The sequence below is a fragment of the Dermacentor albipictus genome, chromosome 6, assembly GCF_038994185.2.
Source record: "Dermacentor albipictus isolate Rhodes 1998 colony chromosome 6, USDA_Dalb.pri_finalv2, whole genome shotgun sequence".
NCBI classification, from domain to species: domain Eukaryota; kingdom Metazoa; phylum Arthropoda; class Arachnida; order Ixodida; family Ixodidae; genus Dermacentor; species Dermacentor albipictus.
The window spans coordinates 36,778,866-36,795,183 of NC_091826.1; the positions used below are offsets into that span (position 1 = coordinate 36,778,866).

General features: G+C 47.6%; 1 protein-coding gene across 1 annotated transcript in view; it reads left to right on the forward strand.

Moving 5' to 3' along the window:
• LOC135914590 (E3 ubiquitin-protein ligase PDZRN3-like) overlaps positions 1-15,986 on the forward strand; it is a 192,039-nt gene extending 176,053 nt beyond the window's left edge. The window contains exons 4-10 of the mRNA XM_070540363.1: positions 3,260-3,355; positions 4,939-5,001; positions 5,744-5,842; positions 6,038-6,103; positions 7,842-7,955; positions 11,965-12,333; positions 12,955-15,986. Coding sequence (XP_070396464.1) covers positions 3,260-3,355; positions 4,939-5,001; positions 5,744-5,842; positions 6,038-6,103; positions 7,842-7,955; positions 11,965-12,333; positions 12,955-13,710 — 1,563 coding nt within the window. The 3' untranslated portion in view covers positions 13,711-15,986. The remainder of the gene's footprint in view (positions 1-3,259; positions 3,356-4,938; positions 5,002-5,743; positions 5,843-6,037; positions 6,104-7,841; positions 7,956-11,964; positions 12,334-12,954) is intronic.
• Positions 15,987-16,318: the final 332 nt, after the last annotated feature.

Consider the following 16,318-nt stretch of genomic DNA (forward strand, 5'->3'; position numbering starts at 1 on the left):
ACACCAAGCAGCATAAGATGGTGACGTCACTGCAATTTCCAGTGATGACGTCAATTTTATTTTTTTTATTTTTTGCTTGCTGTTACTGTTCCCCCATGAAGTAGATGGTGACCGTTGCAACGAGTTGCCATTTTCTTGACGTGTCGGCTTCTATCGAAACTTCGCTACCAGTTTACCCATATACCTTGGTTTAACTTCATCATCATCATCATCATCATCATAATCATCATCATCATCAGCCTAGTTACGCCCACTGCAGGGCAAAGGCCTCTCCCACACTTCTCCAAGACCCCGGTCATGCACTAATTGTGGCCATGTTGTCCCTGCAAACTTCTTAATCTCATCCGCCCACCTAACTTTCTGCCGCCCCCTGCTACGCTTCCCTTCCCTTGGAATCCAGTCCGTAACCCTTATTGACCATCGGTTATCTTCCCTCCTCATTACATGTCCTGCCCATGCCCATTTCTTCTTCTTGATTTCAACTAAGATATCATTAACTCGCGTTTGTTCCCTCACCCAATCTGCTCTCTTCTTATCCCTTAACGTTACACCTATCATTCTTCTTTCCATAGCTCGTTGCGTCGTCCTCAATTTGAGTAGAATCCTTTTCGTAAGCCTCCAGGTTTCTGCCCCTGGAGGCTTACGAAAAGGGTTCTACTCACGCCGCGTTAAATGTGAAATGAGGCGCTGGCGTCAGACGAAAGCAGCATTCATTATTTGCTTCGCACGTTGTTTACTGCCTTGCGCCAGTGCATAGTTAAAGGACTTACTCTTTGCATTTAATCCTTGACAGGTATACTCTTAATTCGCGAAGCTGCAACGGATTCTGAAAGTTACATTGAAAAAAGTGATAGAGAAAAGTAGCCCGAGGACGGTGTTTGCTTTAAACAACACAGAGGCATAACGCTTGAGACTTCGGCTCCGAAGCGGTGAAGGTCTGCCACGTATAATGTTATATTATCGGATACACTACACACACGCCCCACTACTTGCGTGAACTGAAGTAACAAGGGGGTACTACGTAGCACACGTCCGTGCTTGGGCAGAGGGGCGCGTACTATTAAAGCGAAACTCCTTTCCATAGCGTTTCTCACTATGTTACCTATAGGGAAATCTGGCGCTGCTGCGCTGTGGTATGCATGGCAATGCCGTTGCATTGTGACTTCGGATTGGCATCGTTCTCGGAAAGCCAAGCCAATGCCTCCTTCACTAGATGCCTGCCGCGTCGCTAGTCTTCCCATTGGAGCGGAGGTTCCCGTAGTTCAGGGTAGTCGCGGAGAGATGGCGCTCGCAGCCGACCCACTTCCTGTTGCGGAGGAAGTGACGATTACTTGGCTGGCGCGCGCTCGACCAATGGCTTGACGAGAGACCGCGGGTCCTGCCTCAGGGATCGCAACAGACGCCGCTAAAATCTCTGAGGCAGGGCTACGTGATTTAGGTTTGCAGTGGCCACCGCAGCTAGCGCTCGCAGCCGACCCGGGTTAAGCCGGGTGGGGAAGAGTAAAGAGGACATGGGCAGGAACCAGCTTCTCGGCTCACGCGGCAGACATCTAGAAAAGGAGGCATTGGCCAAGCAAGCACCGTTCCGTCTGTCACAATGTTCAATTTTTTTACTAAAACGGCACGTAAAAAGCTGTTTAGCTTTATTATTACACAAAAACATGTTTTGTTCAAGAATGAGAACTTGTTATTGCATGTACAGTTATATGATATGTAAGGAGTATCAGCGTGCCGCTAAAGTTGGGGGACAGACGATAAGATTCGCGCTCGCTTTGAAACCGTTTGTCGTCTGTTCTTGCTTTTCTTCGTTTGATTATGCATTGTAGGTGAGTAAACGTCACTGGAAGATGCAGTATGCGTGAACGGAAACCTTTTCTGAAGATATTACTTTAGGAACGCGTTATTTGTGTAGCCATATCCACGTTTTCGACGAAGCCTCTTACAACACCAGCCAACACAAGCCTCGCAGATACAACTACCGTCATTCCCATGACGGCACGGCGCCCCTTAGGAAACTCCCATAGGCGGTGGCGCCAGATTTCTCTCAAGGTGTTATCGTGAGAAACTCAATGTTCTTTCCCTCTTTCTTCAACTCTCCGCTGCTGCTGCTGCTGCTGTGGTCTTGCACGCCGCTAACGCCAGCCACGTCGTGACATAGTTGAGACCCTAACGCCGGCCGCGCAGGGACGGGGTCAAGACGTGGCCGTGCCACAAGAACATAAAAGTCATGCGCTGCCAGTGTTTCGTTTCATGACATTTGTTTATGAGCTGCCATTCTGAAAATTCCGAGGAATAACTGTAAAGAATGGGAGACAAGGCGTGCGCCACGTGGTAGGCCTGCGCGCGGTTGCGGTTCAGAGCGATTATTCCACAAGCGACGCCTGCGGCGTCGACACCGGATTTTCTGCGACACTGGGCCATTAACGCTATCGCGTTAGTACACGGCAGGAGTGTGGCACAAAGGAAAGACGACCCGAGAAGCTCGTGTCAACATTTGCGCCGCGTCGCATGTGTACAATGCCCTCTGGACGCCGTGACTAGGCGTGACTCCTCAGAAATTCAGTGCAGGAGCTTCCGCGCTTGTCTTCGTGGCCACCCGCGACAAGAACGACAGTAGAGAGTAGGTGGGGAGAATGTTAGAGAGGAAATAGAGGGAGAGAGAGAGAGAGAAGGCAGTTTTGTGAGCTACAAGGCTACAACCAAGAATAGCATCGAAGCCTGCATTTAGTGCCGAGGTGACGAAGGCTCGCATAAAGCGTGGAAGGGAGCTAGAACAACAAACACAATCGGAGCAGGCAAGGTAACATTTCACGCCACGTCCCGACTGTCGTATGCCGTCAGATATCACCGCCAAATAACGTCAGTGAACACAGGTATTACACAAAGTTTCGCTTACATGGGTAAGGGTCGGATCGAATCCGATAACATCGATAATGACTGATAAGGGTTGACAATGGTTTATACTTGTCGAATCTAGTTTTATTTAATCGATAATGACAATGGGCTGCGTGTAGATGAGCAAGTGGCACAATGCTTAGGCAAACTTAGACAACTTCAGTGGAGTTTCTTCCGCAATTTTTACTTCCTCGGCACCGCGGGGGCTTAGTGAAACCATGCGAATGAGGTTAGGGTTAAGGAAAGGTAGCGAGTGAAAAAAACTGTCTATTGTACCTAACCAGTTTGACGAATAAAGCAGCACAGCTTAGACGCATGGTTGCTGGGTTCTAATGCTGCGGTTGTTCTTACTGCTTTGTTTCAGGAGGTCACGTTAATAAGGAATGGAAACGAGAAGCTCGGCCTCACCCTCTGTTACGGTGACCCGGATGAGCAAGAGACGGAAATTTACGTGGGCGAAGTGAGTATGGGATCTCGGAATGTGTAGTCAAATTAAACTTATACCATTTTTATGTATATATCGCAAGCCTTGGGGGTGAAAAGTGTATGAATAGCGTAGTAAGCGAGTGTCTCAAATTTGCCAGTCTCGATGCCACGAGTAAGTATAAGACGTCTTATTGGCCAACTACCTGCTTCCCAGCTGCCTGCCACGTGACAACTGCGATTAAGAATGTCGTCCTCCTCGTAGAAAGCAAACAGCGCGACACGACCGAAGGACAGTAGGCTGTTCAGCGAAGTTTGGTTTCGACGATGTTAACCTACCGACTCGCCCTAACACGGTACTATGCCCGGCAGTACTACAATACTTTAACCCCGCTTCCACTGGGGAGTGCCCACTGTGTGGTTACGCGTTCTCGGACGTTTTCCACATGGTGTGGGCTTGCCGCTCTAACCGGGCTTACCCTTCCCCTTCCCCCCCACCTACCCGAGAGAGCTGGGAGTCTGCCCTGCTCGGCTGCTCTACCTTAGAGAGTCAAAGAGCTCTCGTGGCTAGGACCCGAGCCGTCGCGGAGACCACAGGAGTCTAGGAATAGGGACCCCTCCTGGATTTTGTAAGGGACCGGCCCTTAAGGTCGTCCTCAACTACCTCTGCAAATAAGTGAAATAAATGTTTACCACCACCACCACCACCACCACTTAATAGATGGTGTCCGAAGGCACAGCTCAAGAAGTGGTGCCATCTGGAATTAAAATGCGAATCGTGAAGGTTAAGGTGACGGAGGTGGATTTGTTAGCCGGAAGCACGTCATAGACGTCGTGTTTCGTACACCACCTATTGCCGTTTTGATTAAAGTGCGTCACACATCCGCCACCTTGGAGGAGAGTGTCACTGGCCTAACACTCCAATGCCTAATCATGCACACGTACCTATGTATACAAGAAAGTGGATGTGGTGATTGCCGCAGAAGTAGCCTAATAGGTGGTGCAGAAATGCTCGCCCCAGCGACAGCTCTCCGAGGATAACAGAAACCAAACTCGAAGACTATGCTTTTGCTTAATGTACACGATGGAAGACATTCCAGAGCAAAAACACTTCGTAGGCGCCATATTTTAGACACGACCCATTGGCAGAACACCGCACACAGAATGTGGAAGCTGTGGGTTTCGCTCCCACCTGCGGGCAAGTTATCTTTTCGTCTGCTTTCGTTTCCGCTGACCCTAACTATCTACATTTCAATAAAACATAACAATTAGGTTCCTCTATAGATTCTGTGGCTTTATTAGAGAACTTTACGTGTCCGGTATGCCAATAAAAGCGGGCGACTGGGCGTTTTACGCCAGGGGTGGGGGAGTAAACGTGAGCGGCCTGCACGGTGCAGCTACGTGCTACTTAACAGGCAATATCATTTACCGCTGTCTAAGTATGCGAAGCTATTACGAATAATTGGTTCCACAGAAAAATTGACCTTTTTCCAGAAGAGTACACTGGAAGCAAGGATCAAGAGCAAGTTCGGGACCGGAGGCAATATTCATTGAGAGAAAAAGAAACAGTTACTTCGTTCCTATGATCTGATCTGTGTATGTTACTTGTTCTTTTTAAAGATTGATCCAAGAAGCGTTGCCGCGAAAGACGGGAGACTACAGGAAGGCGACCAAATACTCCAGGTGAGCAAGATATAGACCACTTACTCCTTTTGTATTTAGTGCTCACGAGTTGATCGGCCGTGTCTGTCCCTCAAAAAATTCCACAAATTGCATCCCATCGATGGTGCCTAAGTAGCAAAGTCAACGGCCAGAATAAGATAAGCTAGTTGTTTGAGAGAACCAGAAAGCCAGATATAGAGAGGGCGCTATTGAATAGTCGCTGCTTTAGTAATGTTGAAGCCCCTCTGTGAGAAATCTTCCTGGTAGCTCGCATAATTGTCGATTTGATGTGAGCGTCCAGGTGCTGTTGATCTCGGGTTTACGTGTCCTGAGTCAGCAACCCGGAAGGCAGGGGCAGGCGGGGGGTAGGGGGTTGCAGGCGTTTTGGAAGGGGGTGCCAGTGTTGCGGTCAATGTTCCCATAGCATGAAGGTTACGTTGGAGTGCCCGTTGCAGTGTTTTTACATATATGGAGCGCCCCTTACCAGTCACCTTTATAAAGTGGTTTCCGGCGTGTGTTAATAAAGTAGTGTTTTGAGAAAGACATGCTGATTTGCTATATATCACTTTGGGCGCCTTTGTTTTTTTGAAATTAGCACTCACATCAAGCCCTACGTTCACGCCCTAGCGTTAGCAGACATACTGCAAAACCACTTCACTTTTTTTTGCTAAGCAACATTGGTGTTAGGCAAGAAAGAACATTAACTACGAAATATTTTGTGTTTTTGTGGAGTGACTATAACGTTTTATGCAAACCTTTACAGGTTAATGGAACGGACGTGCTAGGTCGGGATCAAGCTATAGCGTTGTTCTCAGAGCAGAGGCCGGACTTTACGCTTCTCGTAGCAAGGACACATGTTTCTGTGAGTATCAAATTTCCCCCGTTGTGGCTGATTATCATGACCCACAAAGAAGTCGCAAGCGTCTACGGTTTTCTGTTGTTGCCAAATGGAGTCCGTGCTGTCCCTAATTTCGTTTGATTCTGCTTCTTTCGTTAGTTCATGTCTTAGTTACTGAGTTTTATGTTTCACACGTTCTGTTGTGGTTCATTAACGCAGGAAGAGTCGTGTAGCGAAGGACACTCCAACACTTCCCTTCCTCGACGCCGTTACAGTTCTGTTCTGGTTTGTGAACTTATTTTATGCACATTTTGTTATTTTGTACTTTCTGTGCTGAATTTGTTGTGTTCTGTTTCTTCGTTTGCTTTAACTCATGTAGAGCACTGAACATTTTTCAGTTATTTGCAAAGGCCCTCGGATCGCCCTTTTTAATTTTCTTTTTTGACTACTTTTGTTCGCCACCCAAGCTTCATAAGTAGCATGCCTGCAGGAGCATGCTACTTATGACAAGCGCTTCATGTGATTTCTCTTGGGGTTGGCGAATATTCAAAGTTTCGAATGCGAATCAAATATTGGACTGCGAATCAAATATTCGTATGCGTATTCAGAAATCAATGATTTGGTATCTTCGTATATCGAAATTAACCAAATATTTCATAACAGCCGACTGCTCAAGTCGGCTTTCTGCGCTGCGTCTGCTAATCAAAGTATCGCAAATTATCAAAATTGAAACAAAGACAAAAGTTTTCCGAACGATGCAGAAACAAATAGATAATGCAAGCTTTGTTTTCGGTTTCGTGGCGCGAGTCTGCATGATGACCCTTGAGTTTTACTCGTTTACTCTGTAATTTAGTGGTTCTTGTAGTCTAGGTGTGTAGCAATTTCATCTTCTATGCTACAATCACTTATTTTTTTCCCCATTAGAACGGGTCACTTTACGCGTGTCTACAGCTCGGAAGTCCTTCACCACCTTTTCCCACAACTTCTGATCTGGTTTAAACAACCATGTATTTAGTGTTTTTGCAAATCTAGTCACACAGTAGCCATTCATTAGAGAAAAGCTTGTTTGCAACCAGGCTCTATTCGCGGAGTCCTTTTATTGACGATCAGTAACCTTCTGCTTATAAATGATTCTTATTGTTGTGACATTGTTGTTATTGGTGTGATAGTTGGCTTTCTGTTTCTTTTAAGTATTCTGTACAACTGTGGCACTCAATTATAACGAAATAAATGTACCTCCTATAAATATTTGCTTCTACGTTCGACTATTCGATATTTGATTCGATATTCGGTACTTAGTATTCGTATTCGATTCGTATTCGGAAAATTAGATATTCGCTAACCTCTATTTTTCTTGAACGTCACTGTATCTGGACTTACAACTTCTAGAACGTTTGTTTTCAGCACTTGTAACATGGCGATTATTAACAATGAGTGGCCAATTGTAATTTTTCGGGACACCCTGTGTAAAAGCACTCTTCGTTAAGTTAATGTAGCTTTTTCCTAACTACTGTCGTAAGTTAACTTTTAGTTTTCATGCAACATGGCACAGATACATTTTGCTGCAGATGTGTACCACTCAACCATGTCTTCAAACATTATTGCATGCTTGTCATATCCACCTTATTTTACTACGAATTTGCTTCCGAGTGCAACTGCGCCAATTTTTAGTTGCTTTGTTGCATGGTACAGTCCGTAATTCATAAATTCCTACATAGTAAGCCTGCAATCACATTTTCTTGGCTCTCTATCGCTTTCGCATAAGTTACTTTAACCAGTGCCAGCCGGTACGCATAGTTTTTTTTTTATTGTGCCAAATGAAATCGCCTGTAAAGGTAGCGACCTCAGCCTAAGGAGTCATTATGCAATACACAGCTACAATAGAGATTGTTCTGGTCAGTGCACATAACAAGTCACCGAAGGCATAGAGGAAATAAAAATGTCCGCACTCTTCAATTTTTTTTAAATATAATTTAGAATCAGCTCAAATACAACACTTTTTTGTACACCTTTAATACTCCAGGAAGAAGATGAGGATGAAGAGGGAAACGACAAGGACGTAATTGCCACATCAAACAAGGCTGATGCTCTACAGCAGACCAGCTTCCAAGAAGAGCTGTCGGAAACCGAAACACAGGTACGCGGCAACCTGGATGGAAACTTTTAATATAGACGGCGGAGCCTAATCACACAATGGCATCGCTCGTCGCATCTTCACATTGCTTCTCAATATTGTATTTCTGGGCCGGTGTACCACGAAATATGCGCTCTTGTTCAATCGTGCAGTCATATATTTGTTACCGAAGTTAAGACATTTAAATTTTCTACAGCAATTGCAGCTGTCTGTCGGGTAACGTAATCATGGGAAACCTTTCTCTACAAGCAGTAACGGGAAAAGGTGAACGGTATCAACAACCACCGGGAATGTGTCACGAGATTTTTTAATGGAAATCAAAAGGCCATGACTTGTAGTTACAGCATCGAGCGTGTTCTCCGCGGCCTCAGCAGGAGTAATAATTTTAAATCGGCACAGGAAATCACTAGAGACGGTATGTAGTGACACCTTGCGGTGCAACCTCGGTACAAGAGCTGTAAACGTACCACGCCAGCGCAGATTACTGTACGTAAATTCGGCTAGTATTAAATGAATCATACGTATCGTTTAAAGTTGCAGCCTCCAGTTTATGTATGCATTTGCGCTATACTCTATGCGTTGTGGGGATGCGCGACCCTCGCGCCTCCCCTGATGTTTTTCCCGCATAGCGCGTCTCCTGTGATCCCGCTTCGCCACGTGGCCTGTGTGACGTCAGCGCGGCCGATGTGGTTGAAGCGCAGTCCGAGAGATGGCGCTAGTGTTGCGGGGTTACCCTCGGCGGGAGAGACAAGGCGCGCTCTCTTGGGTTCGAGACGCCAAAGCGAGACGGACGTGCCGTCCCGCACGTGGAGCGACCCTCTTTCCCGGCGGGTCGGCGCGCAGCGGGGACGTCTCCCGCGTGCGCGTGGTGACCGATGCATCTGCGAGACCGCCTCGCGTGGCCGCCTTCGAACGCGCCACGATTCGCGTGACTATACACGCGAACGACCAGGCGTTGGGATCCAGCATGGAGCGAACATATTCGCTCACGAGGACGCGGTGAGTCGGACTTCTAGATTTGTCGCGCGCCCATCGGCATGTTTTGTGGATAGCAACTCGGCTAGCAGGCATTGATGTATGAAAGGTGCAATAAATGCCCTTGTGATTGTTTGCACTACTGTGTTGTCGTTCCTTTGTTTCAAGAGTACGATGTGAGAATCCCCACGTCAGACCCCACAGCGTATGACAATATATATAAAAAAAGGAAGCTCACGCTAACGAGTGGCGCTGAGTGACGTGCTGACGAGTGTAAGCGCAAAACCGCGGCAAGCCGTAGCGTCCCTCAATGCATAGCGGCGCATGTGACGTAATTTGTAATCCTGTGAGTTTGCAAGTGAGCAAGTCGAGTTCTGGGGCCTCCGTGTTCGACAAAAGATGACATCGCATGTACATCCGCTTGATAAACAAAATAATTGTATTTTAGAGACAGGGCCGTGCTCACCTGCTTCCCACCAGTCCAGCCGTGGAATCACCACCACACTAACCTATCACTGTTTCCATCATATTTTCAGCGCACAACCTCATAACACGATCGCGAAAGCAGATAAACAAATTCTGATGAAAAATCTTCAACGATGTTTTCGCTTTACCGCTATAGGATTGGCAACCCCTGGCCGGTAAGCTTATCGTTGCAATAAAGAAAACGAAAGAGAGAAACGGGCACCATAAAAAAGTTGCAGTTTCGGGCAGCCGAAGGACTGATTGGGACAACAAATTATTACACAGCCATACGCAGTAAGGTTAGTAAGTTTATCAGCTGTTACCATTGGCTTACTAACTAAATGAACAAGCATGGTGTCACGCACGCACAGGCAAACATGAACGCGTCTTACTCGATAACCGCGAACGCGCTGTCAGAATGCTGGCGCAATGAAGAGCGGCAGCAGCGGCGAGCGAAATAACCCTTCGTGCTGCCTCTCGCTCAATCGCGCACTAGGCACGCGGCAGCACAGCGCACACGAAGCCATCAGCTATCTCGGCTTGGCTAGCCTTCGAACCCACCGCAGATTACCTCAAGATAACATGCGTGCAGCCGCGGCCGTAACAGAAACGGAGACGCGTGAAACCCTACACCCCTCCGCGCCCCTTCCAGCGTGCGCACTATCCCCACCTTCTTCCCTAGCACATTCGAGAAGGCGCCGCCGCATGAAGCCACCATCCATCTATAGGCTTACCTTCGCGTACTTTCCCTAGCACCTGCAGGATACGGTGCTATAGGCCGCAATCTTATCGAATTTGGACTTTGGACGGCGACTTTGGACGACGGCGGCAATAGTTTGCCTGGAGGGTCCATATAAATTTTGTCGCAATAAAATTGGTTCTCGTTCTCTTTCGGACGTCTACGTGTTTACTCCTGCGTGTGTGCTAGTGTGTGTGCCTAAGCCTTCTCCTCACGGCTGTTCATTATGAATAATTTGACCTGTAAATTCAACGCTTCCTCAAGCTCGGGGCACCAACGTTGTAGCTCTGTTACAAGGCACAGAAAAACAAGAACAAATCAAAATCCAATCAGCTAGAGTGAAGGTTCTCCATCGGGGCACACACCAGCCATTGCAGTCGAATTAAGATATAGAACACCCAGTTACTCCCACGAAAAGGAGATGCTAAGTCTTGATTTGTTCACCAGTTTCTCTCTCAGGACAAAGTCGTTTGTACTATATTTGTTTCCAGTCTACATCAAGGAAACACATTTGCAAGTACTCTTCATTACTGTAAAAATTATGGGGACGCTCTGAACACATTTATAAACAAAAGGCACCAGAAAAGAACTGCAAAAATAAAAACATTTCAGTCCACCCAAACAACAGACGCACACACTTCCGCACGCACTGAAACAACAGTAAATGAGCAGGTATTGCGATTGGTCCTAAAGCATTGCACTGAACTTGTCTATGGCTCTGAGGAACCAATCCCTGAGACTCGCAGATGGCACCGCCGACCACTAAAGTTGGTTTTTGGGTGGATCGAAATAATTTCTGTCTGTGAAATCTTCACAGCAGGGGTAGTACCTCTCCGGCACACACGCCCTTTGGAAGTATTCTAGCCACGCATCATATATACAATAAGACATTTCACACGTGTGCCAAAGTCTGAGTCACTGTCAGCGTAAATAGAACGGAGGCGTGGATGCCTTTGTTACGAACCATTACAAATTCGCCGAAGTCCGTTGGAACAATTACGGTGGCCAATTTTTCATTTTTTTTCGTCTGTGAAGAACCAAATTTCAGAAATAGCGATGAAAAAGAACATTCATACAAGGTTGGTAGCGCGTCCTCTAGTTCGGTACAATAGATAATCGTTGCAAGCGTCCTGCAACCGTGCGGCACAGCTATGAATCCGCAGGACCATCGCCCCGTTTTTGAACAAACTTCTTTTTTTTTAATCGGACACGTCAGCGTACGTGACAAACAATTATTGATACAACGCTAAGCGTGAATAGAATCAATGCAAGGTTATCGAACAGTACGTACTCTACGTTAAACTTAGATATTGCGCCATGCGGAGGCAGAAACACTGCTTCAGTTCGTTTACGGTTTCCGCGACCCCGTCAAAAAGCTTGAATGACGAAAATCCAGTGCCTGCAGAACAGAACATCGCGTACTTGTCGTCTTTGGGGAACCGAAAGAAAAAACAGTGCAGTATAAAAATGTGGATCGTTCCGGATGGGCATGTGCCAATTCGCATGTTCCGCTTTTCAATGAACCTTTTCAGTGCTAAAATTAAAATGCGCCACTGGGTTTGGGCGTCGGGAGCGCATCGGGTGTGTGGTACTGGAGTCGTGCCGCTCTACAACGAACCGCCAACTTGGGTCACTGGGTGTCACGACAACAGCAAACACCACGAGTTGCACTCGGTCAAAGTTCGCAACACGTCGCGAAGGCATTAACCGTTCGTTGAGCGCAAAAAGAAAAAAAAAGCGGCAAGGTCGCATTGGTGCACCACTTAATCTTCCAAAAGTTAATGTCAACAATGCGTTTGTTGTTAGAGTAAAAACCTCCTCGCTTCCACTCAGGTGGGTACCCCGCTGCCGGACAATGACCTCGAGATGAGTGTTCTGGCCAACGAGTTCCAGAGGGTCATCCTGGACAAGAAGGCCGTCTCGGTCGAACAGTGGCTGCACCAGGGTTCCTCGGTGCTGCCCACGTCGCCCCAGAAGTGGGACGCGGCCGACAGCGGGTCCAGTGCCTACCACACGGGTGGATCATCGTCCGCTTCGCCGCCCACTCTCGAGCTCGGCGGGAGGTCCGGATCTTTGCTGTCACTAGCGGGGGCCCCGGTGTCTACACCCACGCATACCTTCGTGCCTCCCATTACGAGGAGTGGCACTGCTGCAGGGTCCTCGGGGCATGGGACGGGACCCATGGAGGACAAGTCGACGCAGGTACAGTGAGGACGTAAACGTTGACATACGTTTGCTTCTGGGTTGTTCACTACATAAATCGGGAAAGCTTTTAGCTTGATATTGTGCAGTGTAGAACACGAGCAGCGCACACGTTTTGTTTGACACCATAATGCTGTAAGCGAGATGGAGTGACAGCAGGTAATATCATTCCAATCTCTTCGTTTTTATCGTAAGTTACCCACACATGGATGCCCACTCTCGGCGTTTCATAGCCCATAAATTGACAATCGATACGTGTCCCCAACCTCTCCACGCAGGCATGCAGGTATTCAGCGTAACACAAAGAAATAATCTAGGAAACGAAAACAAACCATTACATAAAAAAATACAAGCCGGACGAGTTGGTGTGATCCGGACAAATAAACGCAGTTGAGAGTCAGCGCTCTGCATGTTCCTTTCTGTCTTGCCTTTTCTCGCGCTGTCACGCTGTAGTTGATAATGAGACCAGAAGAAGTCTTGGCTTATTAATAATGAAAACTTCGTTGGACCAAGAGAAAAAGGGCCGTTTCGTCAAAAGCGCAACCAACCATGTTGCCACCAGAAGTGTTTCTCTGTGTAAAACGAAAAAAAAAGCTTTGCCTTTGTCTTCTCGCACTGCAGATGCGTGACTCCGACATGCAGAGCCTGACCAGCTGCGAGTCCTGTCGGTGTCACCTGGACTTCGCCACGTCGCCGCGGCGTCTGCCCAAGACGGTCAGCGAGCCGGCGTGCGTCAGGCGCGGCTCGTCGGTGCCGGACTACGCCTCGCTATACCCCACGATGTACACGAACCCGCAGAACCTGCAGCACACCATGTGGCTGCAACAGCACCTCTTCCGCGAAGCCCTCGCGAAACGCAACGGTCGCGTCCACGCGTCCAAGTCGTCCTCCATTGCCACGACAACGACGACGATCTCGACGAAGGCGGAGCAACTGGTCTCCGCCGCCGGCGAACCTGGCGGTGACGAAACGGACCTCAAGTCTCAGTGGAAGGTGAAGAGGAGGGCGGATGGGACGCGGTACATCACCCGGCGGCCGGCCAGGACGAAGCTGCTGAAGGAACGCGAGCAGAAGATCCTCGAGGAGCGAAGCGGGCTCACCACCGACGATGACAACCACTCGGAGCTGAAGACCGGCAAGTACTGGACCAAGGAGGAAAGGAAGAGGCACCTCGAGAAGGCTCGCGACCGTAAGAAGAAGGAGATGATGCTCAAGCTCAAGATGGCCATCCTCAAGGAGGCCCACGAGGGATCGGGCACCAAGAAATCCGCAACCAGCGCAACGTCTCGGAGGAAGCGCGAGGTGTCGCCTTCACCGGAGGCCCTGGTTGTCGTCGGGGACAAGGCCTTCGGTCTTCTAGCCGTCACGACTGTGTAGAGATGGCCACGAGACGTTCGCTAGATGCAAGGTGACCACTCGACGAAAACTTTTTGAGGACAGCCGTTTCGGCCTCCTGACTATGATGACGGTGCAGGTTTGGGCACGTGGTGGTCGCATCTATGGAACTGTCTGCGAACAAGCATTTGGCCTTCTAGCCGCCACGACGGTTCATAGGCACGTGATGGTCACTTGGTATTACTATTGTATAACTGATTTCGGGACTTGTAGACGTCACGACGGTATAGGTGTGAGACGCATTGTTCACTCTGGGGAAGTGTGGTCAACAGACGGATTTCAACTCGCTAGCAGCTTTCGGACCGTTCGAATGACAGAAATCTGCGACCAGATAATGAACATTTGTTTTGATCCCTAGACGGAGTTATGTACAAGAGGCCAGCATTTTAGTATTGCGTCACTGCTCCGCGATGTCATACAGCGTGTGACTAATCTTCTGCTCGTACAACTTCTGCACGGCTGCTGTGATGTGTATGCCTGCTAATCGTAAAGGCACAATATCGTATTTCGAAGCACGTTTCTTCTGAAGCTCATAATGTGCGCTTGGTCAGTCAACAACACGTTCTTCTGAAGAAGCCTCTAACCTTAGTGTCTAAAGCATGAGACGCATGTTTTTGTTACACTTTCAATGCCACATCTCTACCTAATCACGACTGCATTTATTTAGCGTTGTAGTTCACACTTTCATCTTGAGACACACTACCTTGATATAGGCATGTTATCTTTAACCCAGACTAGAAAAAAATTGTCAGTGGAACACGGAAACTTCAAGTGATCATAATCAGCTGAACAACGAAACGCCTCTGTCTGGAGCCGACGTTTAGACCGAGATACTTGCCCTTACACAGACAGCTACCTTCTTCACAACACTCGGTCCACTCCGAATGTTTCTTTGTTCGCCCACGTTTTGCTTTTTCCTGCTAGACGCAGAGAATTTCAAACCACAACACAACTGATAACTGTGCTTCCACCAAGCTACTGAAACACAAAGTTTGAGAGATGTCGCCAGCGTCTCCAGGTATATGAGTACTCTTGTCTGCGCGTTGTGGTTTATGACACGCAGACAGCGTTTGGGTTTATCTGTGCTGTCCAAGTCGGACAGAAAAACCCGCGAAGTTGCTTCACACACGAGTCATAACTGTATCGCTTTTATGTACTTCGCAAGTGCGTCCGGTGCGGCTTCGTTTTTTGCGGCGACAACAACGAAAACTACCGAAATCCACGTTCTTCCCGCATGTGTAAAAACGTCGTGCACTTCCCGCGAAGCGTACGAGCGTGGTTTAGTGTCATACGCTTCCTGCATGCACCCTAGTCCCATGTTTTCGAATGCGCACTACGTTATTTATGAACAATATTGTCACTGTACATTTGCTGTTCGCTTTCAAGAAGCATCTAGAGTTATATCTCCCCGCCACAAAGGTAGACTTCGGTGTTGAAACTTTGGCTGTGAACGACTTACTTCTGGTGTGAATTGGTTCCGATCCTTGTTATGAGCAACAAAATGTCTTGAACCGTGGTAACACACTTCGATTAAGTACCAGTTCTTTGAGAATACCATAGGTCACGGTCAGATCAACATCCTCGCCAGAACAACAAAAAATGAAACTTTGGAAAGGCCCGAAGAAATTAAAGATGCAAACCATCATGTGAAATATATATTTAGGACTAGGCCGTTCCTTTTCTTCCCCGTAATTTAGGTGCAATGATTCATGACCCTTGAGGGCGAGCTTGATTTGCCTCATAACAAGAACACTCCTTTCGCCACATGGAGAGTAAACTCGTCAAATACAAGTGCATGGCTACGTGACGTAAGCGTTTCATATCAAAACGGACAAGATGGCGGCTCCTAGTGGCTTTTACTTCGGAGGCATACGAAGAGTACGCGGGCGAAATGTTGTTCATCGTTTAGTCATAGGTAAAAAAGAACTAATTTCGACGATACAAGAGGTATTGAACCAACTACTTGCGTGCGAGAACACTAAGTTGTAGCACACCGTGCGTGTTGTTTTGCTCCCCCCCCCCCCCCTTATGTAGTGTTGTCGTGTACAGACCAGATGTATATACGAGTACTATGTCTTGGAAGTGTTCGGCGCACCGTATTTAAGACTTTTCACGAAGATTTGTACAAATCTATTTGTGCGGAGGGTGGCGTGTTGTGAAGCGTGATTTTTTTTTTGCTCTCCTAGAAGGGTTGTCATTGAGGGAAAGAGAAATATGAATGGAGAAACGAAATAAAGCTAATAAAGAGAATTCCTTGACTCCTCGCCTCCTGTCGTGTTGTCCGTGCCGGCGACGAGTTACGCGAAACGCACAATATGCCAAATGGTCGGAAACCTTCGCTCTGGCTAATGCGCGGTATGCAACTATCCTACCTGCCCAAGTCTGAGGAACAACTTTTTTTTGCGATACCATATATTACTCTGTACGTACGTCGCCTAAAGGACATTCAAAGGCAGCACATGCAAGAATCAATCGCACGGCTGTAATTATTGTAGTTTAGGTCAGCATAACCCTCGGAGTGTTTATTCAAATGCAGATCTTCCAAAGAGCGAGGATCTGTTATGTAAAGTTTACAAGAGAAGGACGTTTG